This window comes from Lathamus discolor, chromosome 6 (assembly GCF_037157495.1).
Source record: "Lathamus discolor isolate bLatDis1 chromosome 6, bLatDis1.hap1, whole genome shotgun sequence".
NCBI classification, from domain to species: domain Eukaryota; kingdom Metazoa; phylum Chordata; class Aves; order Psittaciformes; family Psittacidae; genus Lathamus; species Lathamus discolor.
The window spans coordinates 2,685,481-2,710,131 of NC_088889.1; the positions used below are offsets into that span (position 1 = coordinate 2,685,481).

General features: G+C 43.6%; 1 protein-coding gene and 1 pseudogene across 1 annotated transcript; one reads left to right on the forward strand and one right to left on the reverse strand.

The window, feature by feature from the left end:
* The window catches only part of LOC136017804 (olfactory receptor 5AP2-like), a 313,756-nt pseudogene that overhangs the window by 205,820 nt on the left and 83,285 nt on the right, over nt 1-24,651 (reverse strand).
* Nucleotides 301-11,754, forward strand: LOC136016761 (THUMP domain-containing protein 2-like). Its single transcript, XM_065684404.1, is given in 11 exon segments — nt 301-366; nt 2,997-3,018; nt 3,289-3,435; nt 3,939-4,189; nt 5,363-5,440; nt 6,890-6,942; nt 7,222-7,309; nt 7,830-7,901; nt 8,486-8,600; nt 10,058-10,175; nt 11,412-11,754. Coding segments are annotated over 11 exon segments (1,353 nt in total).

Consider the following 24,651-nt stretch of genomic DNA (forward strand, 5'->3'; position numbering starts at 1 on the left):
AGCCACAATGCCTTTCAGAGGTGATTTCACACCCTTGTTTTTTCTTCTCTTTGTTTTCTTCTGGTAAAGCATGAACAGCCCTGGAGGCTTCCTCTCAGGAGAGCACATGCAACTGTATTTACAGTTTTCACCCGCAATGTGCTGAAGGTGTGCTCAGCACAGAGCAGGGAAAGAGCCTTCCACACCTGAGCCTTCCATCTGACGGCTGTTGCCTTGCTCTATGATACAACATTCTTCAAGTACCTACAACCTTCCTCTAGCCACAGGAGACTGGATAAGGTGGACTCCATCTTCTACACTATGGCAATGTGCACGCTTAACCGATTCATCCACAGCATGAGGAACAAGGAGGTGAAGGGTGCTCTGGTAAAGTGCGGAAGGAGGTTTTTCAGCCACTGGCAACATAGATAGAGCTCTGTCATCCAGGACATGAACAGCCCGTCTTAAGTGAGGAAGACTGAGATACACTAAAACAATGAGATTTTTCACTAGTCCTCATGACTTTATGTAGGTTCTTCTACAGTTCCTGCACAAAAGTCAATGACAACATATAATGAGAAGGAGACCCAGCCATCACATCTTCCTTGGAAGCAAACCAAGAAGAGAAGGAACCTCAAACTTCAATTCACTTTGCAGTCACCAGCTTGGAGGAAGAAATTACCTGGAAGTATCCCAGGCCTATCTTCCTCACAGGAAACGCCAATCACTTCATTCATTTATAACTTTTGTCACTCATAAATATGTCTTGTCTTGCAGGGCTCTTGACCTTGTCCCTCAGCTCCAATAAAATTCCTCACTCTTACCCGTGGGTTTAGGAAGGTGCTTTGGCTGAGAAGTGTTTTGGAGAACTTCCCTTGGGAGAATTGCAATTATTTTTATGTGCGTGTGTGTAAATATATATATTTATGACAGAGGAATACAAATAGAATTAAATAGATAAAACTGGAATTACAAGTAGAGTGACACACACAGACTTGGACAGAACATATGGATCTGCATGGCTGTACTGCACAGAATCGTCTCTATCTTGAGAAAAAAAGGATTTTCCCACCTCCTGGCTTGCTTTATAAATCAGAGCTTCAGGGAAGTAAATCCTCCGGGTCCCTTTTCTTTTCTATTCAGTTCTACAGGGTGTTTGCTGTCGATGTTTGGCGGCATCTATCAGAGTCTTTACCATTCATTACCTTCTATCTTAGATGGTTGGGATACACTTCCACCAGCCTCACTGGGCATATCACCCCATGTCAATCTTGTTTTCTCTCCCTTTCAGGTGTAATTGTACAATCCACACATCTGGAGCTATTACTTCCTCAACCCTTCAGATGGGTTGTCTTCTGGGAAGCAGAATACACTAATATCAGAAACTGCTGTGAGGTTATTGAGAATGAGCATGTCTTAGAGATGGCACTTCAATATCTTGTAACAGCAGAAACACCTAAGCTGGAAAGATTTACCAATCTTTACTAACACCTTAATACCAAAGAATACGCTATAGATTTCCAAGGCAATTACTCTATTTCTTTCACTATACCCTATTTTAGCCACGCAAAGACAAGGTCTGGATAGAAGGAGACAGCTATAGCAGGGAACACTTGCTGGGCTGTTGAGTGCAGAAGGTTATGGGCTTTACTCTGCAGGAACCTGGCGATTGCCTCAGGGGTATGTCTCTTTAATCTCTTTAACAAAGGGGACCATGTTAAGCCATACCAAGAAAACCAAATGGTGTATTTCACTTACAAATGAAGCCTGTGGCAAGTTTTCAGAGATGAAAGACAATCCTGAACACAGAATTGATGGGTAACTGAGATATCGCCTGTGTACACCTGAAGAAAACAAAAAGGAGAGAAAAAAAAGGCAATAAACTACAGAAGATAAATCTGATTATCTGTGGTCTTAGGGAAGAAGTCAGTTGTAGGAAGACAGAGAGACTTGGAAATGGTTCCAAACCAAGCCTGGAACCTAAGGAAGTGGGTGGGGAAACAAAAGTCTTTGGCATCAAGTGAAGCTCTGGTGTTGATACAGGGTTAATAAATGTACAAGGGAACAATACAGGGGATTGTATAAGAGAGTTAGAAGAATTCCTTGCTTAAACAAAAGTATTGTCTGTTGTAAACACCTATCATGCTTACTAAACAGAACAAGGCACAAACTACTGGTAAGGGGAGGAGACAGAGGCCTGATTCTACTGATAAGCAACTATTGACAAGGAAATGCGAATGTCTGGGACTATTGATAAGTGGGAGAAGCTGATGATTTATGGATGAGGTACCGACTAAACCCTAAAGCCATGCGTGAAGATTAAAAGGTGAAAAGTTTAAGAAGAGGAAGACTCATTTACTTCATCTTGAGACCCCTGCCCATGACCAGAGGGGACACTGCGCAGGCACAAAGGACCTTCTAGCTCATTATAATACGAAGCGGGGACAGATACTAAATATGTGTAGGCATATCAGTAATCTAATGCATATGTATGCCTTAAGGGAATAAATGTAAAGGAAAAACGACCCTGGGTGTGCATGCTTTGGAGGAACGATCCCCATGCACCTCAGCGCTGAATAAAGCATACCTACTTTACAACTTTAACAAGTTGTGGAGTCAATCCGCGTATGATAACAAACACTGCACCCTGAAACTGAAGTCCAATTCTGGACCCTTTGTGTTGTAACAAGCTGTTTTCTTTGAAGGGAAGTGGCCTGACATGTATCTTGTGTCACTTCAGTGCACAGACTGTGTGTGTTCAGTACACAGATTCCTTGTGAATTTCAGCTCCTCTGGTCACGTTCACTGTCAGTGCTGGAATGAGAACTTCAAGTTAGATGGATTGATCTCTGCGTGCTGGTGGGATTTAATTCGGGAGATCGCAGATGGGCTTGTAAATGGACTGTAAAATTTAAAACGAGAAGTAGAAATACTTCCCCCATCCCCCTTGTGACCAGCTTCAAGGTTTTAAAGTGAATTTGCCTCTGTATTCCTGGTACCTCTTTTGTCATCTCTAGCTCAAGGGGACTACCCATGAGCGTAAGTTTCGATGTGCGCTGGATGGTTTAATCTTGGGTCTGCAGAGCTGGTAATCAGAGGGGTGCCTGGGTCTCTGCTGGGGGGCCATGTGGGTGTTGGTGTGGGTGTTGGGAGCTCAGCTCTGCCTGTGATGTGCCGCTGCTGCTGTGGTTCCTGGATTCACATATTAATGAAATCTGAACACAGTCTCTGTTAACAGCTGTTCTCAGTCCATAGGAAAATCCAGTGTTGAGCCCGAACTGCTTAACCTGAAATGGCTTTTTCTTCCAGGGAAAATGCTGCATGACATTAAAAGTCTTTTCACTGAGGAGCCAAAGTATTGGCGGGACGTTATCTCTCTTTGGAGAAACCTTCATGGGTGTGAGTGAAAAAGAGATGATGTCTTTCAAGAAAACCCATTGCCTCTCAAAAGAAGATCAGAATCACAGAATCACAGAATCACAGAATCCCAAGGGTTGGAAGGGACCTAAAAAGATCATCTAGTCCAACCCCCCTGCAAGAGCAGGGTAACCTACAGTACATCACACAGGAACTTGTCCAGGCGGGCCTTGAATATCTCCAGTGTAGGAGACTCCACAACCCCCCTGGGCAACCTGTTCCAGTGCTCTGTCACTCTTACAGTAAAGAAGTTCTTCCTGATGTTAACGTGGAACTTCCTATGTTCCAGTTTACACCCATTGCCCCTTGTCCTATCACTGGATATCACTGAAAAAAGCCTAGCTCCATCATCCTGACACCTACCCTTCACATATTTGTAAACATTGATGAGGTCACCCCTCAGTCTCCTCTTTTGCAAGCTAAAGAGACCCAGCTCCCTCAGCCTCTCCTCATAAGGGAGATGTTCCACTCCCTTAATCATCTTTGTGGCTCTGCGCTGGACTCCTTCAAGCAATTCCCTGTCCTTCTTGAACAGAGGGGTCCAGAAGAGACAGATACTGCAACTAAAAGGCAGAAAACAGAACAAGTGAGAGAGACTGTGTCTGAGGAACATCAGACAGAAGCTGGGGAGAGGTGTGTGGTAGCAGGGGACTGCCAGACTGAAAGCGAGACTTCCTTAGAAGACTCTTCCAAAAGCAGTGGGGAGAAAGCTATTGCGAATGAGCAGCTTAACTTCAGTTTCAGAGTTCCTTGCCATTGTAGTGGACCAGTTGCCAAAGTACTTACGTCCCAGGTGTGCTAAAGTATGTGTTTTAACAGAGTTTCATGAAAGTGAAGGGGGATGTGTGGTTTAGTTGTCATTTCAATTGTGTTGTATGTTTTAGAATATCAAACTGATCTCATTTTTTTTCTGTATTTTCTCCAAAAAAAGAAGCCTTTAACCTGCGATTACCTGAAACAGGTGAAAATACAAAGGCTGTTGTTAATTACTGGGCACTGTTTCTCTGGATATTTTTCAAATCAATAGTTGTACAGAGGTTAAGTAAAGGTAAGAGGCTGAGGTAGCTGGGCCCCTGGAGTCTGAGGAGTGATCTTACAGTCATTTACAGCTACTTAAAGGGCCATTGCAAGGACAGTGGAGTCAGACACCTCTTAGTGTAAAACGAGGGCAAAACCCAGAGCTTGCAGCTTCGGTGGGCTCTGGTTCAGTACTGGAGAGAACCTGATCCCCAGGAGGGTGGTGCAGCCCTGGGACGTGTCTTGGCGAGTGGATCTTGATCCTTTGGAGAGAGTGATAGCATAGAGACTTCCAGGGGCCTTTTCCATCTAGCCCTCTTTCTATCTATAATTCCTTTCTATCATGAAGAAAATAAAAAGATAAAAAAAGCCCCAAACAACCATGTGTAGCTGCAGTTTATGTAGGTTTCTCTTACTTGAAGACAACAGTGGTTAACTACGTTATTCTTCTTTCCTACTGAAATACTTTGGGAAGGTGGGACACATGAGTCTGCCAACATGAATATTTGCTTAAATTTGTGCTGTGTGTTCTCATATTCAAAAGATAGCCAGAGCTTTCTATAGATGCCATAAAAGCATGAAAATTGTGAGTTGCAGTTGTGCATTCACAGGTTTTCTCTTAGGTAATTTAGTTTACAGCATTAGGAATTTTGTGTGTGAAAGAAAATTTTAAAATTATTCCATTTGCTGTAGTTTGGGCAGTACTTGATCTTCAGCCTCCTGCCCTCCATCTGAGGGATAGTCATTTTGTCCAGAGATGTGTTTTCTCTGCCCCTTTCTCTCACTTTGGCCTGCTGTACTTCTTCTGGTCTTTGTCTGAATTGTTCTCCTAGGGATGGAGAAAGCCTCTTTCTTTTTCCAGGTGTTTCTAAGGATTCTGCAGTCTGTGGTCTGTAATCTTTTCAATACTGTTATTTTTGTGGCCTGTGACCGTTCTTCCCCCTTGCAGGAGATTGGAAGAGCCGTTGGCCTGACACTCATGAAGCAGTGTGGCTGGCGGGCTGATCTCCGGGACCCTGATGTAGAGGTAGTGGTGCTTGTCTGCCAGAGGGCCTGTTGGTGCTTCCAGCATTGCCCCTGATCTCTTTTGTTTTGTTCTCTGCTCCCTTTGCACTTTCAGCCGTGGCTTCTCCCTGTTTGTCTTCCTGCTGCTGAATTAAACTACATTTGGTCTGGTAGTGTTGAGCAAAGCTTCTTGGTAGCCATGGTGTGTGTGCCTTCCAGAACACTTAAATAATGATGAGAATGGCCATCATGGGCCTGCAAGTCAGGGGAACAATCCATATGGGCAATGTCTCAGGACCCAGCATGCTTAACAACAGCTAGACTATGACTTGAAAATGGAGATCACCTGAGCCATTGGGCCACCTTGCAGCCTCTGTAGGCAAGCAGTAAAGTCATGTTTTTGAGGAACTTGACTTGAGAATGCTGTTCATGGAAAAGCCTCCTCCTAGACCCTGCTCCTGACAAGCAGCTTGCTTAAGGCACTCTGTACATTGCAAGCTGTGTGGAGACTTGGGAAAGGATTCATTGCTCTTTCAAAAGCTCTTGTCAAAGGTGTTTCTCCATCCCTGTGGTTGGTGTATGGAAGTTGCTGTCAGCACTGATGCTGGGAGATCTGAGGCCTTCTGTAAGAGCTCTGGGTTCATCCACTGGTTGTGGTTTTCCCAGGCTGTGCATCAAATAACAGCTTTATTGATCTTGAAGTGGGGATTTTGTTCTCGTCCATATTTTTGCTCTGAAACCATTCAAACGCTGAGGACTGAGGTATTGCAAAAGTGCCGCTCTTTGGGCTTTCTGGAGGGAGGGACTGTAGTCATGCAAGACCTGTTGGGGAGCTCAGTCATCCTTGGGGATGCTCTCTATGCGACAGGAGGACAATTGCTTTGAGCTGCTTCCATTTCTCAAAGGATTGCATTCGTGCTTTCCATCTAAAGTTTCCCTTAGTAGCACTCATGGTGGGTTTTTGTTTGCTTGTTTGTGTTTAGTTTGGTTTTAGTTTGTTTTTTCGGGAGGTGGCTGTGTTTTTTTTTTTCCTTAAATTAGGAGGGGTGTACTTGAACATATGAATACTAGTATGCAGCAAATAATCATAGAGTGGTTATGTTTGGAAGGGACCCTAAAAGATCATCTAGTTCCAACGTCCCTGCTTAGAGTAAATCTCTTGAAGATTTAAGTGCTTGCTGATGGATTCCTAGCTGACAGAATTCTCTTTGCAGCTTGCCTAAATGCTAAATCCTCTTTAAAATGGCCTTCAGATTATCTAGTGAGATTTCTTGCAATTAATCATAACTTTGTGAAGCATATATTTTTGTTATCAAAAACTACAGTTAGAAGTTCGTAGGAACATCTTGTGTGTCTGGTTTACATGAGTTAAAGCTATTGTTGTGTCAGGTTGAGAGTGTCTGATGTAACCTGTTTCCTCTTTCAGATCTTCCTTCATCTTAATGCTGTTCACTGTGTGGTGGGGATTCAGATCTTCCTACATCTTAATGATGTTCACTGTGTGGTGGGGATTCCTCTTTTCAGGTAGGCATTCTCCTCACTGGATTTGTCTTGTCGGTATCAGAAGAGGAATGATTTCTAAATACTCTTGCTCACACGCTGTGAGCATTTATCTTCTGGTTTAATATTCGCTGCACTATCACATTAGTGTTGTGGTCTGCCTGGAGCTTATGTGAGCATGTAGGCCAGACTGTGGTTTCTATCAGTCTGTCTGCAGATGTGTCTAGTTCATTTGTTCATACTACACAGGCTTTTCTGGGTGGTTGTACTGCTATCTTAATGTTGATTTTTTGCTGTCTGCAGGCTTCCTTTGGCAAACAGAGAGTACATCAAGACAGCAGGACTGCGGTCAACAATTGCATGGTCCATGGCATCTCTGGCTGAAATCAGTGTAAGTTAATGTTAATGGCAAAGATGTAGAGTCCCAGATGCATAGGGTTTGCCGTATTTGTGATCAGAGTGTGCTGTCACCTGCTGTTTGACCAGATATCTGCTGTAATCCCAGGTCCTTTTCAGCAGAAGTGTTATTCCTTGTACAAATGGATGTGTAAATGGCAAGGTTTCTTCCACTGTCTAGGCTTGAGACCCTGTTGGGTTGTTCTCCCAAGGGAAAACAGAAGCGAGTGTGATGTTTCCCACAGATGAATTTGATGCCGATATCCATCTGCAGTCCACTCATATTCTTTGTCTCTAAATGTTACCTCAAGGCAGGATGTGTAGATGCCTTGTATTTAGTGACGCTATTAATGCTTTTACGCTACTCCCGACAGGCAAGTTTGGCCTGGTAAATTAGTAATTATTGCCCTGGGTTCAGTGGGAGTATGTAGCTGATCTGTACACCCCTGATTAAGGTTTGTCCTGGGAGAGGAGTCTCTCTTGATTGGCATGCAATAACCCCATTATTTCTGTAGGCTGGTGCCTTTGTGCTGAATCCCATGTGTGGGCTGGGAACAATACTGCTGGAAGCTGCCAAAGAGTGGGCTGTAAGTATCCCAGTGGCAATAGGCAGGACCTTTGCGAGGTGGCTTGTAGGTGCATTGAATAAAATCTGTGCCGCAGTTACACCAAAGTCATTACTGTAAACCAGGCTGATCTTTTCAGACAGTTGTAAAATGATCTAGTACAAATGTTCCTCCACAGGAATGTAAATCCAAGTGCTGCATATTTGTGCAGGCAGGTGTTTGAGCCCTGGTTTTATACCTCAGGGTTTGTGTGAGCCTTTAAAACTGCCTGGGCTTATTCTAGGATCAAAGGTGTCAATGGGAGGTATTAGACAGCCAGTTGTCAGAGGCAGCGGTATGGCTGTTTGTAGCTAGATGGGGTCTTGCTCTTAGGACATAGCCTCAGTATTTCTGTAAGTTACAAGTATTTTGATCAGACCAGAATGTGGAAGGGGTCTAGATAGCACATACTTCCTCTACTCGTCTGGGTCTCTGTAGTGGTGGTATATCTCTCAGCAAGGTCTTTGTTTTGGAAGAGATGTACAACAAGGCAGTTCTGAGAAGGGGTTATAAAATACATACACCTGTTTGTCAACAAAATGACTTTTGTCTTTTTCTCTGAGCAGGAAGCCTGTTACTGGGGTGCTGATATAAGTGATTCACAGTTAGAGGGTGCAGATGTGAATATTAGGACTGCAGGCCTGATGGATAAGATTGAATTACTTAAAGCTTCTGTGAAAGGTGTGTGTGTTATATGTGAAAGGCTTTCCAAGTGAGATATATTTGGAGTGGTTTTTGTGATTCTGGAATTATGAGGGTAATGGAGGTTCTCTTGAGGTCATGTGAAGTAGAGCTAACACTCAAACATGTGAGTAGTGACTCCATAGTGCTAGTGACTGGATAATTATTTGTTTCCCCCTTCTCACCCCTGGGAACTTTGGTAAGAATAAACCCAAGAGAAGACATTGAAACTAATAATTGTCAGACATGGGCAGTAGTTTTCTGTCATAATGGTAAATTTGTGAATACCACAGAGACTACATACATGAGAAGGTTTTTTCTTGTCTAATGGGAGCACCGTGAGGACAAATCCAGATAAATGTGGCTTGCAACTTAAATTTACCAGGTGAATAGTAGGGGGGATTCCTTAAGCTCAGTGTTGTATTGTTAAAGTTTTGCAGTAGGAGTATTTTAAATGACAATGCCTTTCTCCTGGAATTGGGAATCTGCTTGCTGTCAGCTCAAGTGCTAGTCTGGGGAGAAGGTAGTAAGTTTCTGACCTTATTTGGACCTCAGAGCCTGAATCTAAATTAGTCCTGTATGAAATCCGTGACAGACAAGAGCTGGGTGTTTTTCCCTGTGCAGGGGTGGTGAAATAGGCATCTATTTTTTTACCTTGCAATATTTATTTCTTACCAGAAGGGAAAGAAACATAATTTCTTATTAATAAGAACCCGAAGCTGGGTCAGATTGCTCATGGCCTTGTCCAGTCGAGTTTGAGCATCCTGAGGGGTGGAGAACCCATAGTCTTACCCTTTTATATGCAGACTGTGCTCTGGCGAGTGCAGCCCGCGTGTGGCTGGCCTTCATCACCACAAGGGTGCAGTGCTGCATTGTGGTCAACAGAGCTGACATCACCACAAGGGTGCAGTGCTGCATTGTGGTCAAGAGAGCTGACTGATCCAAGGATGCAGAAACCCTGGGGAGATACTTCATAGACCCTAAGTCCAATAGAATCCAAGTGATTCTGGCTGTAATCAGATTCTTGGGGGGAAAAAAAGGGTATGGATGGAAATTTAACATTTTGTTCCTTGTCATTCATACGTATATATCTGAACATCTGCACTAAGTGAAGTGTTTGCAAGCTTAACTCTTCTTTTGCATTTGGTTTGTAAAGATGCACAGGTGTGTTGAGAAGCAGCAGTTAGTTTGGAACCATGCCATCCCTGTCTTACTCTCATACCACCAGTAGTAGGGAATCTGCAAGAGAAAACATGCTATCATGCATCTGTTTCTTCCCAGTCTGCATTTACTTTGGCTTTGTAAGTGTAGTTTGTGAGGATAAGTACAGAAGGAGCTGTGAGTGTGGGTCCATGATTCACATAAGAGCCGTCAGACAGCTGTGTAAGGTGGATGGGGGCACAGATGCTGCTCATTGTTCATATAGTCAGATGTAAAGACCTGCCTTTATTCTTCAGCATTGCCATTGCCTTCAGAAAGCTTCGACGCTGTGATTTCAGATATTCCATTTGGGAAGAAGTTCAAGATCATAAAAGACATACGGGTCCTACCAGATATTCTCCAGGAAATGGAGAGGTATGTGTGGCCTTTGATATGCTTGGAGTTTGTGTAAGTGTCTTGATGGTTTTCAGTTTTAAGTGTTCATTCATCTTCACGTTTGCTCTGCTTCAAACACTCTCGAGCTCTGTAGTTGATCCTGTGCAGGTTGTGAAGGTCTGAGTCCTTTTCTTGTCTCTTGGAGGCTGTTGTGGCTTGTGTTGCAAGCTGTGAAAGTGCTGATGGCAGCCCAAGCTGACAAGGAATGAGTGTGTGGTGTGAGTGTGTGGCGTGTTACAAATGTTCTTTACAAGGCAGAAAGGAGAAAGAGAAGAGGATCACCATGGCCAGGCAAATAAAGCAATAATCCTTTCCCGGAGGTCTGCTTGTAAACCCAAAAGGAAACCCTATGATTTTATACAATCAAGCTTTTACCAGCCTGCATTGGCAAGAAGGATCTCAGACCAGAAAATGGTTTTGTGCTTTTTCCTTTCTGTTAGCATGTCCTGGAATATCCAGCTAGCCACCTGGTTTGCTGTTAGATGCCTCTGTTCATCCCTCATGCTGTCATTTTGTGGCAGAGTTGAACCAAGTTAATAGTGGGCTGCTTCTAACAGGCAGTTCCATCTATCTGCCTCTTTATGTCTTGGCTGAAAACAACCCCTTTCTGTAGGGGCTGGTCTTCAGTGGGTGTTGATCTCACTTACCCAGTGCCAAAATGTGGTGGGAAGATGGTGAAGAAGGTGAGGTAGCTCCATAGAATGGCAGGGCAATCTTACGTAATCTTGTGTTGACCACCCCTCCCTTTGGCCGTGCTTGTCTTCTGGTCTCATTGCTCTGCTGGACCATCCTGCCCAAAGTATGTCCTTGGGAAGGGGAGGTGAGGAAGGGACCATTATCATGAGAGCTCCATCAGCAAGATTGTTTAATCCACTTTGAGTGAACAGAGCAGGATAGTCTTTCCCCACCCACCCTCTCTCAAAGCCAAACGTAATGCTTGCTCATCTACCAAGAAAAATGGATTACAATCAATGGTTAGTATTAATCTGCTTTCTGGACAGGATCCAGTTCTCCAATCTGGGAGGAGTTATGAAGTTGGGGATTAAAATTCCATTTGGAGATGTAAGTTACTGAGTTGAGCCATGACCCTTAACATGCTTAGGTGATCTGTCAAATGCAACTGACATCTGAGGTGTCAGCAGTATTGAGTTCTGCCCGGATGAAGGAAGGCGAGGCAGGATAGCACCTAACCTCTATTTTTCCTGCAATTGTCAGGCTACTTCGTGTTGGAGGGATGATTGTATTGCTGCTGAGCCATGATGTCCACAAGCGCATGGATGACATTACCAAGTGTACTGAACGTGACTCTGCTGCTGCCATTTCTGATGGCACAGGTGAAACCACTGCTGCAAAAGCCCTGCATGCAGATGGGAATTCTTCCTCCTTGGTGAATGGTGTTGAAGAATCCTTTCTCAATCGCAGACAGACATGTTTTGGCTCTCTGGTTCTAGATGGTGTCTATGGGGTTAGTCTTGGAAAGATGGATGCTTTCATATACAAATATAAGAAGATTTCTACTGCTGGGAATCAGCAGCTTTCTTGCACTGTGCCTAAGTGAACTTGAGCCCTTGCACACTTGCAAAGCAGCATGGCTGGGACCCTGCTAATCCAAACAACCGCTTGCATTTGTTAGCTCATCTCACTTCCTTTGGATGTCCTATGGTGCTTTTCCCTCTTTTTTTTAGGAGAGTTGGAAGATGCCTACTGGTGTTTCAAGTATTACTACTATAAAATATTGTAATGAGATGAGAGGCCTCATTGTTTAGGCAAAGAGTCTTGGTATTGGGAGGACTTTCTCTGGGAGAGAAGATCTTCATTTGCAGAACTGGAAAAAAAAAGAAAGGTATTAAATATAAGTGGGTTTTCACCAGTATTCAGTATTTCTTTAGGAAGCAGATCTTACCTGAAGAAGTCTCCAGCTCTTTTTGAGGTCTGGATGGATGTTTTACCTTGCAGTCTTGTATTTTATTTTAAAGCTCCTTTCTGATGAGTTTGAAATGTCTCTGTTGAGATCTCTTAGTGGAAAATAAAACTATTTTTGTATTAATTCTTTGTATTAATTTTTCTATTCTTTGCAGCATTTGCATGTGTCTTAACGGGTGTGCTGTAGCTTTTTTAAGGGGAGAAGCTTCTTTCTATCAGAAATAATGTTTTTCTTCCCTTGATAATGTTACTCCAAGGGCACAATGTGGAAGATGGAAAAACTTGCCAAGTGGATGAACGATTAGAAGTGAGTTCTGCCTGCAAAGAAGCATGTGGAAAAATTCTGCTGAAGAGAAAGGTCTTAGCAGTCCTTTTAGATAATGCAAAATGTATCTGTAGGGGGAAAATAGTCTAATTCAAAGCTTTGCATGTCTGCTGAGCTGACAGAGAAGTATTTTTGTAGAGAATGATTGCAGATTGCTTTCAGTTGCTCTTTTGGACAATGATTTGCAACTTGTCAAGCTGGGATGGACTTGTGCATTGTATTCCTCTGCAGTGATTAGCATGGAGACACTTCTGCCTTTTGTGTTTCTGTTTTCACTGTAGCAAAGAATTTTATTGTGTAGGGTGGACAGCAAAGTGTAGAACAGTTATGTTTGTTTGATGGTGAAAAAGAGACACTGCCCTGTCCTGTTCAGTTTCAGGAAATACTCCTGGAGATAAATGAGGCAGTTGTTTAATTTTTTTTTTTTTTTGTCTTGTAGTTCCTTCCTCATTTAGAAAGACTTGTGTCTCTTGGTATGAAATTGCCATTCTAATTGTGCCTAGTCCCATGCTCTCTGTATTTTATGCTGTTCTTTTAGGGTTTGGGTTACAAGTGCTGCATGCAGTATTCTGACAGAGACCATATCGATAATTTGTCTGGTTTGCCCTCATTCAGGTACCTTTGGTTTTGGTGGTCAGTGCATATTGATTAAAAGCATCTTCTGAGGTGATTGTGGGTCTGTTTCTTTTGTTCATATGGTTATATCATTGTATCTGAGGGGGAGGGGGAGGAAACTCTTTGCTGTGGTTTAATAAAGGTTGAACTTCATTTACCATCTCACAGGTCATTCATCGTGTGTGGGTTGACCCCACAGAAGGTTTTCAGGATCTCTCTAAAAGAAATGCCTCCTTTTCCTTCCCCCTTTACTGAATTTCAAATAGTGAGTGAGATAATCAGTTCCTGCAAAGATCTGTTGTGCCATGTCTACTTATTTCTGTTCTTTTTGTCATTTATGGCTTCAGACAGTTGACAGATGAAGATGCAGGGCTCTGTATGGTGCACGTTGCCTGACATCTCATTTTTCAAAAGAGAAAGCCCTATTTTCTGCTCCCCAGCCCCTTGGCTTGTGAGTTGGTTTTGGTGAGGGAAGACATGTACCTACAGCTCAAGTGCTTCACACTGAAGTCCTCAGATTCTGTAGGCTTCTCCGGGGAACACGTGGTGACTGTTACTGCTGTCAGCCATGTTGCACTGTCTGGTTTCTGATAGTGCTTCTATCAGAGGATGAGGATGTGTCCAAGGCAGCTGATCCCGAATTTTGACGAATTCACGTTTTGCAGCATCCTGAACACAAATCTCTTCTCTCCATGCCCATGCCCTTGATCTCTTTTCTGGGATGATCCAGCAAAGCATCAATTCTTTTGCAGCTTTGCTGCTACTGAAATTGTGCCTTTCAGTTGTGTGCTTTTTCATTGGCGTTTTAGTCATCCTTTCTACTTGATTGACCTTGCAGCTGTTGAAACTTCTTTTGACTTCTCTAGGAATAAATATTGATGTTTCAAAGGCTATAATTTCAGCTTTCATTGTCTTATGAAGCTTGTCAGGCAGAGAGAGAGGGGTGGTTGTTCTGCCATCCCGTTTTTACTGCACTAAGTACTACAGGGCATAGTTTCTGTGACTGTGGTTTCGTTAACCGATAATCCATGTCTTGTGTAGGGAGTTTTGTTTGCCTTCATTTCAGATCTTTTTGTTTGACATCACCTTTATCCAAACATTGCTTTCTAAAATTGTAGCCCTGTTGGGTTTTGGTATCATGCCTCCTACCAGAATGTGGAACTTTATTATTTTTAGCATAATTCTTAGGAGTTCAATTCCTGTTAGGTACAGCTTTGATTCTGTAGGATGAGCTGAACTGATGTAACAGCTCACTGTTGCCAGAGAGGGGTGATTCCCTACCCTGCTCCTGGCTCTAGTGCTGCTTAGGTGGTGTTACCCTGGCACTCAGTGTGGTGTCTGGGCTGGTGTGGTTGGTTCACCTGGCAGTGAGCTAAGCAAAAAGAGGGGGAAGTGGGTTTGTGCTGGCTTGGAGAATTGAATCAGCTCCTGAGGCAGTTGTGTGGGTTTGAGGGAAGCTGAAGGGAAGGACTGTAGGGCTGGAAGCAAGGGAGTTGGGAAGCTTCTTGTGTGTGTTTTCCTATAAAGTAGAGCTAATCTAGCTCAGGAAGCCTGTCTGTGCCCTGGGACCAGTTATCCTGTGAAGCAGCAACTTGTTTAGAATCTCTCATCTGCATTTTGTTCATCAGTTCACATAGAAAGTATTCAAAACCTCTCCCCTTTTTCCCCTCCTTTTCAGACACACAGAGCGCACATCTGCTGATGAAGACTCTGCCTGGGAGCCACGTTGAGAAGACAGGGGTAATGAAGATGTTAAAATGCTTTTGCAAGAGGCACACAGATTTGTAAAGACCATAAAGGGCTGTTTTCCTTGGTGGCACAGGCACTATGAGAAGATTGTAACAAGAGCAACAGGATTCAGCAATGTCTTTTTCTTGGCCGTATGTATTATTTTGGTGGACTGTTTTTTTCAGTGGGGAAGCCAGAGGAAACTTGCTCTGCCTTGAATTAAACCGTTTTAGTGTCTTTGTGGGCAGATGACTGGAGCCATGTGAATTTGGACTTTCTGGGGACACAGTCCTGAAATGCTGGTGTGGCTCTGGCTTGCCTGTGACCATCTGCCCGATCATGGTGGAAAGGGGCATCCAGGTACACTCAGGCTTTCCAGTCAGGTGGCAAAATGTTCTTTGCAGGTGCCATGCAGGGAATACCTGCTCCAGCTGTTGTGTTCTAGAGCACAGCCCCAGCAGGAACAGCAGTGCCATGTCCAGGGCTTCAGAAGCAACAGTTGTAGTAGCCCCTTTTCCCTATGTGGGCTACTGCGCAGGGTCTCAGAGCAGAAGGATTTTCTTCACTGCTGTCAAAAATGTCTCAGCCTGTCCCATTGCCCATTTGCATTTATATGTGTGAAGCCAGTGTGTGTGGGTAAGGAAATAAATGGGCTTAAACAGAGGATTCTGAAGATGAGAGGGAAGGCAGAAAGTGGAGAAACAGGGCTGAACTCCCATAAAAAAACCTAATGTTCAGGTTTGATTTCAATACAGACTGGTATTTAATGTTTTGAATAATTTATTTATAAACTTTGACATACATACAAGCTTCAGTGGACAAGCTTCAGTGGACGAGCTTCAGTGGGCGAGCTTCCGTGGACGAGCTTCAGTGGATGAGCTTCAGTGGACAAGCTTCAGTGGACAAGCTTCTTGAAGACCTGAGAGACATTTCACTGAAACTGATTTGAAAGAACCCGAAAATCTGAAGTGCATCTCTCCTTGAGGGCTGTGCAGTGAGGAACGCCAATGAAAGCCAGGGAATGCAGCACTCCAAAATGCGCGAGTGGTGAAAAGCTGATGGGTGATCACCTCACAGAAGAACACAGGGTGAAGCAGTCAGAAAACACTGGGCAATGGAGAAAAGGTGAAGTGCTCCAAAGAAAAAAAAAAAAACGAAACACATTTCCCTTGAAGGAGAGATCAAAAACTCCAGGGGAAAGAGATCCCCGAAAAAAACACGGATGCAGTGCTCTGAAAGAGGCACTACATGGAGAGCTCCAAAAATCCCTGGGGTGGAGAGCTAGAATAATCTCAAGGGTGAATGAGTCCTTCAGAAAAGCCCCAGTGCTGCTGCAGTCCTCGGGGCTGTGCAGAGAAGCACTGCTGCAGGTTGCTGAGCTGAAGCAGTGCCCTGTGGCTGCAAGGTGATGCACTCTGCAGGGGCTGCATGGTGAAGCGCTCCAGAAGGATCTTCCATGAAGTACTCACTCCTCTGTTGCTACAAGGTGAAGCGCTCCTATTCCATTGTAGCATTGCACAGTAATATTCAGCATTTTGGTTTCTGGGAGTCCTTTTAGTTTTTGAAGTACTCCAAAAAATCCACAGAATTGAGAGCTCTCAAAAATGCCCTGGGTGGAGAGCTGCCAAAAAATAGTGCGTAGCTCCAAAAAACCAAATGCTGATGATCCCTGGAGGGCCATGTGCTGATGTACTCCTGAGGCTGCGCAGCAAAGCATTCCAAAGTTGCCCGGCATTGTGGAATTCCAAGGGGAAAAAAGAAACAGAATCCAAAAATGTGAAAGTACTCCCAAGAACCAAAATGATGGAGCAGTCAAAAAAATGCCCTGGGGGCAAAACTCCCAAAAAGCCCAGGGCAGAGAGCACCCAAAAAACCCCTGGGTCAAGAGGTGCCAAAAATTAGTGAGTAGCTCCCAAAAAATCAAATGATGATGAACTCCACGAGGCCACGTGCTGGGGGAAGCACTGCAGAAATGGCAGGAATTGCAGAATTCCAGAAGAAAAAAAAAATTAAAAAAAAATTCAAAGCTGATTGGAAAAACGAAGTTGAAGCGCTCCAAAAATGCCCTGGGTGGAAAGATCCCTAAAAAGACTCCAGGATGTGAGCTCCCAAAATGCTGACACATGGAGAGCTACAAGAAAAGCCAAGGGTGAGCAGCACTCCAAACTCCAACACTGCAGAAAGCCCTGCAAAGCTCTCCAGGATGCAGAGCTCCCAAAACCCCAGGGGTCAGAGCTGCAAAAAATCCTCTGGGTCAGAGCTGTCACAAAAGAGTGAGTAGCTCCCAAAAAACCAAACGTTGATGAACTCCTTGAAGCCATGTTCTAATGCAACACCTCAAGGCCTTGTGGGGAAGCACTCAGGGAATGGCAGGCATTGTAGAATTCCAGTAGAAAAAAAAATTAAAAATATAAAGAAATAAGAAAATAAAAATCAGCACTTATAGGACAAAAGAAGAAGCTGAAGTGCTCAAAAATGCCCAGGGTGGAAACCCCCATAAAAGCCTCCAGGTTGAAAGTTTCCAAAACGCTGCCACATGGAGAGCTACAAAACCCCCATGGTGAATGGCTCTGGAAACCCCAACAGCTGATGCACTCCTGCAGCGATGCGCTCCTCCAGGGTGTGCGGGGAAACGTGTCAAAGGTGGCAGGCGCTGTAGAACTCCAGAACAAAATCCAAGCCTCCAAGTCCTCCCAGCAATCACAATGGTGGAAGCACTTCCAACAGGTCCAGGGTGGAGAGCTCCCAAAAATCCCCATGGTGCAGAGCTTCCAATGAGCTCAAGTTGGAGAGCAGCCAAACAGCCAAAAGATCAGTGAGTGGTTCCCAAAAGCCCCAGTGCTGCTGCAGTCCTCGGGGCTGTGCAGTGAAGCACTGCTGCAGGTTGCTGAGCTGAAGCACAGCTCTGTGGCTGCAAGGTGATGCATTCTGCAGGGGCTGCATGGTGAAGCGCTCCTCAGGGACCTTCCGTGCAGAACTTGCTTCTCCATGGCTGCAAGGTGATGGATGCTGCAGGGTCTGGATGCTGAAGTGCTCCACAGGGACCTTCCAGAAAGTACTTGCTCCTCCATGGCTGCAAGGTGACGCACTCTGCAGGGGCCGCATGGTGAAGTGCTCCTCAGGGACCTTCCGTGAAGAACTTGCTCCTCCATGGCTGCAGGTGATGGATGCTGCAGGGTTTGGATGGTGAAGTGCTCCGCAGGGACCTTCCATAAAATACTTGCTCCTCCATGGTAGCAAGGTGAAGCACTTCTATTCCGTTGTAGCATTGCACAGTGGTTTTCCAAGAGCCAAAGGAGTCCCCAAAACCGAAATGCTGAAGTACTCAAAAAAAATCTCCAGAATGGAGAGCTCCCAGAAATGTCCTGGGTGGAAAGCTGATGAAAAAGTAGTGGGTAGCTCCGAAAAACAGAATTGCTGATGATGCCTTTGAAAGCTATGTGCTGATGTACTCCTCTGGGCCCCACAGTGAAACATTCCAGAGCTCCCTGGTGTTGTGGAATTCCACAGGGAAAAAAGACAGGAGAACAAAAAGAGTCAAAGTACTCCCAAAAACCAGAATGTTGGAGCTCTCAAAAAATGCAGAGGATGCAAAACTCCCAAGAAGCCCAGGGCAGAGAGCACCCAAAAATGCTCTGGGTCGAGAGGTGCCAAGAATTAGTGAGTAGCTCCCAAAAAGCCAAATACTGATGAAATCATTGCTCAAGGCCGCATGCAGAAGCCCTCCAGAAATGCCAGGAATTGTAGAATTCTGATAAAGAATTAAAACCAACCAAACAAAAACACATTCAAAAAATCAAAGCGAGTCAGAAAAAAGAAGTTGAAGTGCTCCAGAATACGCTGGGTGGAAAGATCCCTAAAAAACCTTCAGGATGTGAACTTGTAGAATTCCAGAAAAACCCCAAATGATAAAGACTGAAAAAAAACCAACCCCAAAATAACCCCAAAAACAGAAAAAAGAAAAAGAAAAAAAAAAAAAGCTCCAAAATGCCCTGGGTGGAAAGTTGCCAAAAGACCAGTGGTAACTCCACAAAAAAGAAATGCTGGTGATTTCCTTGAGGGCCATGTGCTGATGTACTCCTCTGGGGCCGCACAGTGAAGCATTCCAAAGTTGCCTGGAGTTGTAGACTTCCAGGGGGAAAAAAAGAACGAAAACCAAAATACGTGAAAGTACTGCCAAAATCCAAAATGTTGGAGCTCTCAAAAGGTGCCCAGGGCGCAAAACTCCCAACAAGTCCAGGGCAGAGAGTACCCGAAAATCCCCTGGCTCAAGTGGTGCCAAAAACCAGTGAGTAGCTCCCAAAGAGCCAAATGTTGATGAAATCACTTCTCAAGGCCAGGTGCTGATGTCCAGGCCTTGTGGGGAAGCACTGCAGAAATGCTGGGAATTGTAAAATGCCAGATTAAAAAAAAAAAAAAAAAAAAAGGCATAAAAAATGTTATCAAAGTGAATTGGAAAAAAGAAATTGAAACGCTCCAAAAATGCCCTGGATGGAAAGATCCCTAAAAAGCCTTTAGTATGTGAGGTCCCAAAATGCTGCCACATGGAGAGCATTCCCACCTCTGCTTGTGGGGAAGCACTCAGGAAATGCAGGAATGGGAAATTCCAGTAAAAAAAAAAAAAAAAAAAGAAAACAAAATGGGAAAAAAAAAAAGGTAGAATTCCAGATAAAAAAACCCGAAAATAACACCACCCTCCAAAAATAAAAAAATAATAAATATCAAAGCTAATAAAATAAAAAAGTTGAAGCTCTCCAAAAATGCCTGGGATGGAAAGATCCCTAAAAAGACTCCAGGATGTGAGCTCCCAAAATGCTGACACATGGGGAGCAATGAAACAACCCAAGGGTGAACAGCACTCCAAAATCCAAAACTTTCCAAAACTGCCTGAACTTGTGGAATTCCAGAAAAAACCCAAATGATAACCATTCAAAAAAAAAAAAAAAAACCCACAAAAAACAAACAGAAAACAAAACGAAAAGCCACGTTCTGTTGCAACAACAAGAAAGAACCCAAACAAAACACACACACAAAGAAAACCCCACCAAACAAAAACCACAAAAAAAAAAACAAACAAGGATTATACAGATAAAGAAGATGACCCACCCATCACCAAACAAAAACCACAAGAAGAAGAAAAAACAAAAGATGATAAGAATAAAGAAGAAGCTGAAGCTCTCCAGAAATGCCCAGGGAGCAATAAAAGCCTCCAGGGTGAAAGCTTCCAGAACGCTGCCACATGGAGAGCTACAAAACCCCCATGGCAAATGGCTCTGGAAACCCCAACAGCTGATGCACTCCTGCAGTGATGCGCTCCTCCAGGGTGTGCGGGGAGATGTATCAAAGGTGGCAGGCGCTGTAGAACTCCAGAACAAAATCCAAGCCTCCAAGTCCTCCCAGCAATCACAATGGTGAAGCACTTCCAACGGGTCCAGGGTGGAGAGCTCCCAAAAATCCCCATGGTGCAGAGCTTCCAATGAGCTCAGGCTGGAGAGCAGCCAAACAGCCAAAAGATCAGTGAGTAGCACCCAAAAATGCCCTGGGTCGAGAGGCGCCAAAACTTAGTGAGTAGCTGCCAAAGAGCCAAACACTGATGAAATCACTCCTCAAGGCCAGGTGCTGATGCACCACGTCCAGGCCTTGTGGGGAAGCACTGCAGAAATGCCGGGAACGGTAGAATGACAGATTAAAAAAAAAAAAGAAAAAAAGAATAATCAAAGAAATCAAAACGAATTAGAAAAAAAAAAGTTGAAGCACTCCAAAAATGCCCTGGATGGAAAGATCCCTAAAAAGACTCCAGGATGTGAGCTCCCAAAATGCTGCCACATGGAGAGCGACAAACAAACCCAAGGGTGAAGAGCACTCCACAAACCAGAACTTTCCAAAATTGGCTGAACTTGTGGAATTCCAGAAAAAAAACCAAACAATAAAGATTGTCAAGAAAAGAAAAAACAAAAAAAGAAAAAAAGCGACTCACTGCAAAGCTCTCCAGGCTGCAGAGCTCCCCAAAATCCCTAGGATCAGACCTCGAAAAGAGAGTGAAAAGAGCCTAAAACCCCGAAAGCAGAAGAACTCCTTGAGGCCAAGTTCTGATGGAACACCTCAAGACCTATGGGGAAGCTTTCAGGAAATGTCAAGAACGTAAAATTCCAGTAAAAACAACAAACCAAACCAAATTTGTAGAAGTCCAGATTTAAAAAACCCAAACCAAACCCACAAAAAAACCCAAAAGCCATCACCAAAAAAAAAAAAAAATGCACAGGGGGGAAAGCTCCATAAAAGCCTCCAGGGTGAAAGTTTCCAGAATGGTGCCATGTGGGGAGCTACAAAAGCCCCCATGGTGAATGAAGAGTGAGAAGCGCCCAAAAAACCAAATGATGAAGAACTTCCTGAGGCCACGTTCTGATGGAACACCTCAAGGCCTTGTGGGGAAGCACTCAGGAAATGACAGGAATGGGAAATTCCAGGAAAAAGAAAAAAACCAAAAGAAAACAGAATGGAAAAAAATGTGGAATTCCAGTTAAAACTTCCTGAGAACTTCCTGAGGCCACGTTCTGATGCAACACCTCAAGGCCTTGTGGGGAAGCACTCAGGGAATGGCAAGCATGGGAAATTCCAGAGTAAAAAAAAAAACCAAAACAACAAAAAAGAAAACAAATTAGAAACAATTGTAGAATTCCAGTTAAAATAAAAAAAAACCCAACAAAACATAACACCAATTCCCCTCCCCCTGCAAAAAAAAACCCAAAAAACAAAAACCCACAACACATTAAAATCAAAGCTAATAGGAAAAAAGAAGTTAGAGCGCTCCAAAAATGCTCTGAGTGGAAAGATTCCTAAAAAGACTCCAGGATGTGATCCCCCAAAATGCTGACACATGGAGAGTGACGAAACAACCCAAGGGTGAGCAGCACTCCAAAATCCAAAACTTTCCAAAATGGCCTGAACTTGCGGAATTCCAGAAAAAACCCAAATGATAAACAATCAAAAAAACCCCGAAACAAAAAACCCCAAAAAAACCCAAAACCAAAAGAGAAAGAAAACAAAACAAAATAACAAAAAAAGCACAGCACTGCAAAGCTCTCCAGGCTGCAGAGCTCCCAAAGATCCCCAGGGTTAGAGCTGCAACAAAAAATGGCAAGAAGCTCTCAAAAGATGCTAAAAAAAAAAAAATCAAATAAAAAAAATAAATTTGCAGAATTCCAGATAAAACCAAACAAATTTGTAGGATTCCAGTCTAAAAAAAAGAAAACCCACACAAAAAAAGCCACAACAAAACAACAAAAACCCAACCAGCTTAAAGGACAAAAGAAGAAGCTGAAGCACCCACAAAAAGCCCAGGGTGCAAAGCTCCTTAAAACAGTCCGGGGTGATAGTTTCCAAAACGCTTCCATGTGAGGAGCACGCACAAAGCTCTCCAGGCTGCAGAGCTCCCAAACATCCCCAGGGTCAGAGCTGCCAAAAGTTATGGAGTAGCTCCCAAAAAACAAATGTTGAAAAAAAACAGCCCAAAACCAAACCAAACAACTTTTGTAGAATTCCAGTTAAAAAAATAAAGCCAAAACCACAAAAAAGACGCCAAAAGCCATCACCAACCCCCCCCCCCCCCAAAAAAAAAAAAAAACCAAATCTTGTAGGAAAACAGAAGGTGCAGAAACGCTCCAAAATGCACAGGGGGGACAGCTCCATAAAAGGCTCCAGGGTGAAAGTTTCCAGAATGGTGCCATGTGGGGACCTACAAAAGCCCCCATGGTGAAAGAAGAGTGAGAAGTGCCAAAGAAATCAAATGTTGAAGAACTTCCTGAGGCCACGTTCTGATGGAACACCTCAAGGCCTTGTGGGGAAGCACTCAGGAAATGCCAGGAATGGGAAATTCCAGGAAAAAAACAACAACAAAAAAAAAAGATAACAAAATAGAAAAAATTGTAGAATTCCAGTTAAAAAAGAAAAAAACAAACAAAAAATAGCAACAATCTCCCTCCCCCCGCAAAAAAAAAAAAAAAAAAAAAAAAAAAGAAAAAAAACCCACCAAAAATATCAAAGCTAATCGAAAAAAAGAAGCTGAAATGCTCCAAAAATAGCCTGGGCAGAAAGATCCCTAAAAAGCCTCAAGGATGTGAGCTCCAAAAATGCTGCCACATGGAGAGTGACAAAACAACCCAAGGGTGAGCAGCACTCCAAAATCCAAAATGGCCTGAACTTGTGGAATTCCAGAAAAAACCCAAATGATAAAGATTGCCAAAAAAAGAAAAACAAAAAACCTGACTCACTGCAAAGCTCTCCAGGCTGCAGAGCTCCCAAAATCCATAGGGTCAGAGCTGCCAAAACTGAGTGAAAAGTGCCCAAAGAAATGAAACTTGAAGAACTCCTTGAGGCCAAGATCTGATGGAACACCTCAAGACCTTGTGGGGAAGCTTTCAGGAAATGCCGAGAATGGCAAATTCCATAAAAAAAAACAAACAAACCAAACCAAGTTTGTAGAATTACAGATTAAAAAACCAAAAAAACCCAAACCACAAAAAATATCAAAAGCCCTCACAAAAAAGAATTAAAAAAAAAATCAAATCTTGTCGAAAAACAGAAGATGCAGCAATGCTCCAAAAATGCACAGGGGGGAAAGCTCCATAAAAGCCTCCAGGGTGAAAGTTTCCAGAATGGTGCCATGTGGGGAGCTACAAAAGCCCCCGTGGTGAATGAAGAGTGAGAAGCGCCCAAAAAACCAAATGATGAAGAACTTCCTGAGGCCACGTTCTGATGGAACACCTCAAGGCCTTGTGGGGAAGCACTCAGGAAATGCAGGAATGGGAAATTCCAGTGAAAAAAAAATAACAAAAGAAAACAAAATAGAAAAAATTGAAGAATTCCAGTTAAAAAATCCAAACCAAAACAAACCAAAATCCCCCCCCCCCAAGAAAAAAAAAAAAAAACCACAATAAAACAACAAAAAAGTCAAAGCAAACCGGAAAAAAAGAAGTTGAAGCGCTCCAAAAATGCCCTGAGTGGAAAGATCCCTAAAAACCCTCGAGGATGTGAGCTCCCAAAAAGCTGCCACATGGAAGCTTGGAGATCTACAGAAGAGCCCAAGGGTGAACAGGACTCAAAAACTGAAACTTTCCAAAATGGTCTGGCCCTATGGAATTCCAGAAATAACCCAAATGATAAAGACTGGAGAAAAAAAAATAAGTAAAACAAAAAATAGACAAAAAAATAAAATTCAGCCCTGCAAAGCTCTCCAGGCTGCAGAGCTCCCATAGATTCCCAAGGTCATAGCAGCCAAAGGATAGTGAGAAGATCCCCAAAAACCAAACACTGAAGAACTTCCTGAGGCCATGTCCTGATGCAACAGCTCAAGCCCTTGTGTTAAAGCATGCAGGAAATGCAGGAATGTTAAATTCCAGTAAAAGAAAACAAAAATAATTGTAGAATTCCAGATCATGAAATAAAGAAAAATAAATCAAAGCTTATAGAAAAAAAAAAAAAGCCAAACATAAGCTCCATAAAAGCCTCCAGGGTGAAAGCTTCCAGAACGCTGCCACATGGAGAGCTACAAAACCCCTACGGCGAATGGCTCTGGAAACCCCAACAGCTGATGCACTCCTGCAGCGATGCGCTGCTCCAGGGTGTGCGGGGAAACGTGTCAAAGGTGGCAGGTGCTGTAGAACTCCAGAACAAAATCCAAGCCTCCAAGTCCTCCCAGCAATCACAATGGTGAAGCACTTCCAACGGGTCCAGGGTGGAGAGCTCCCAGAAATCCCCATGGTGCAGAGCTTCCAGTGAGCTCAGGCTGGAGAGCAGCCAAACAGCCAAAAGATCAGTGAGTAGCACCCAAAAATGCCCTGGGTCAAGAGGCGCCAAAAACAAGTG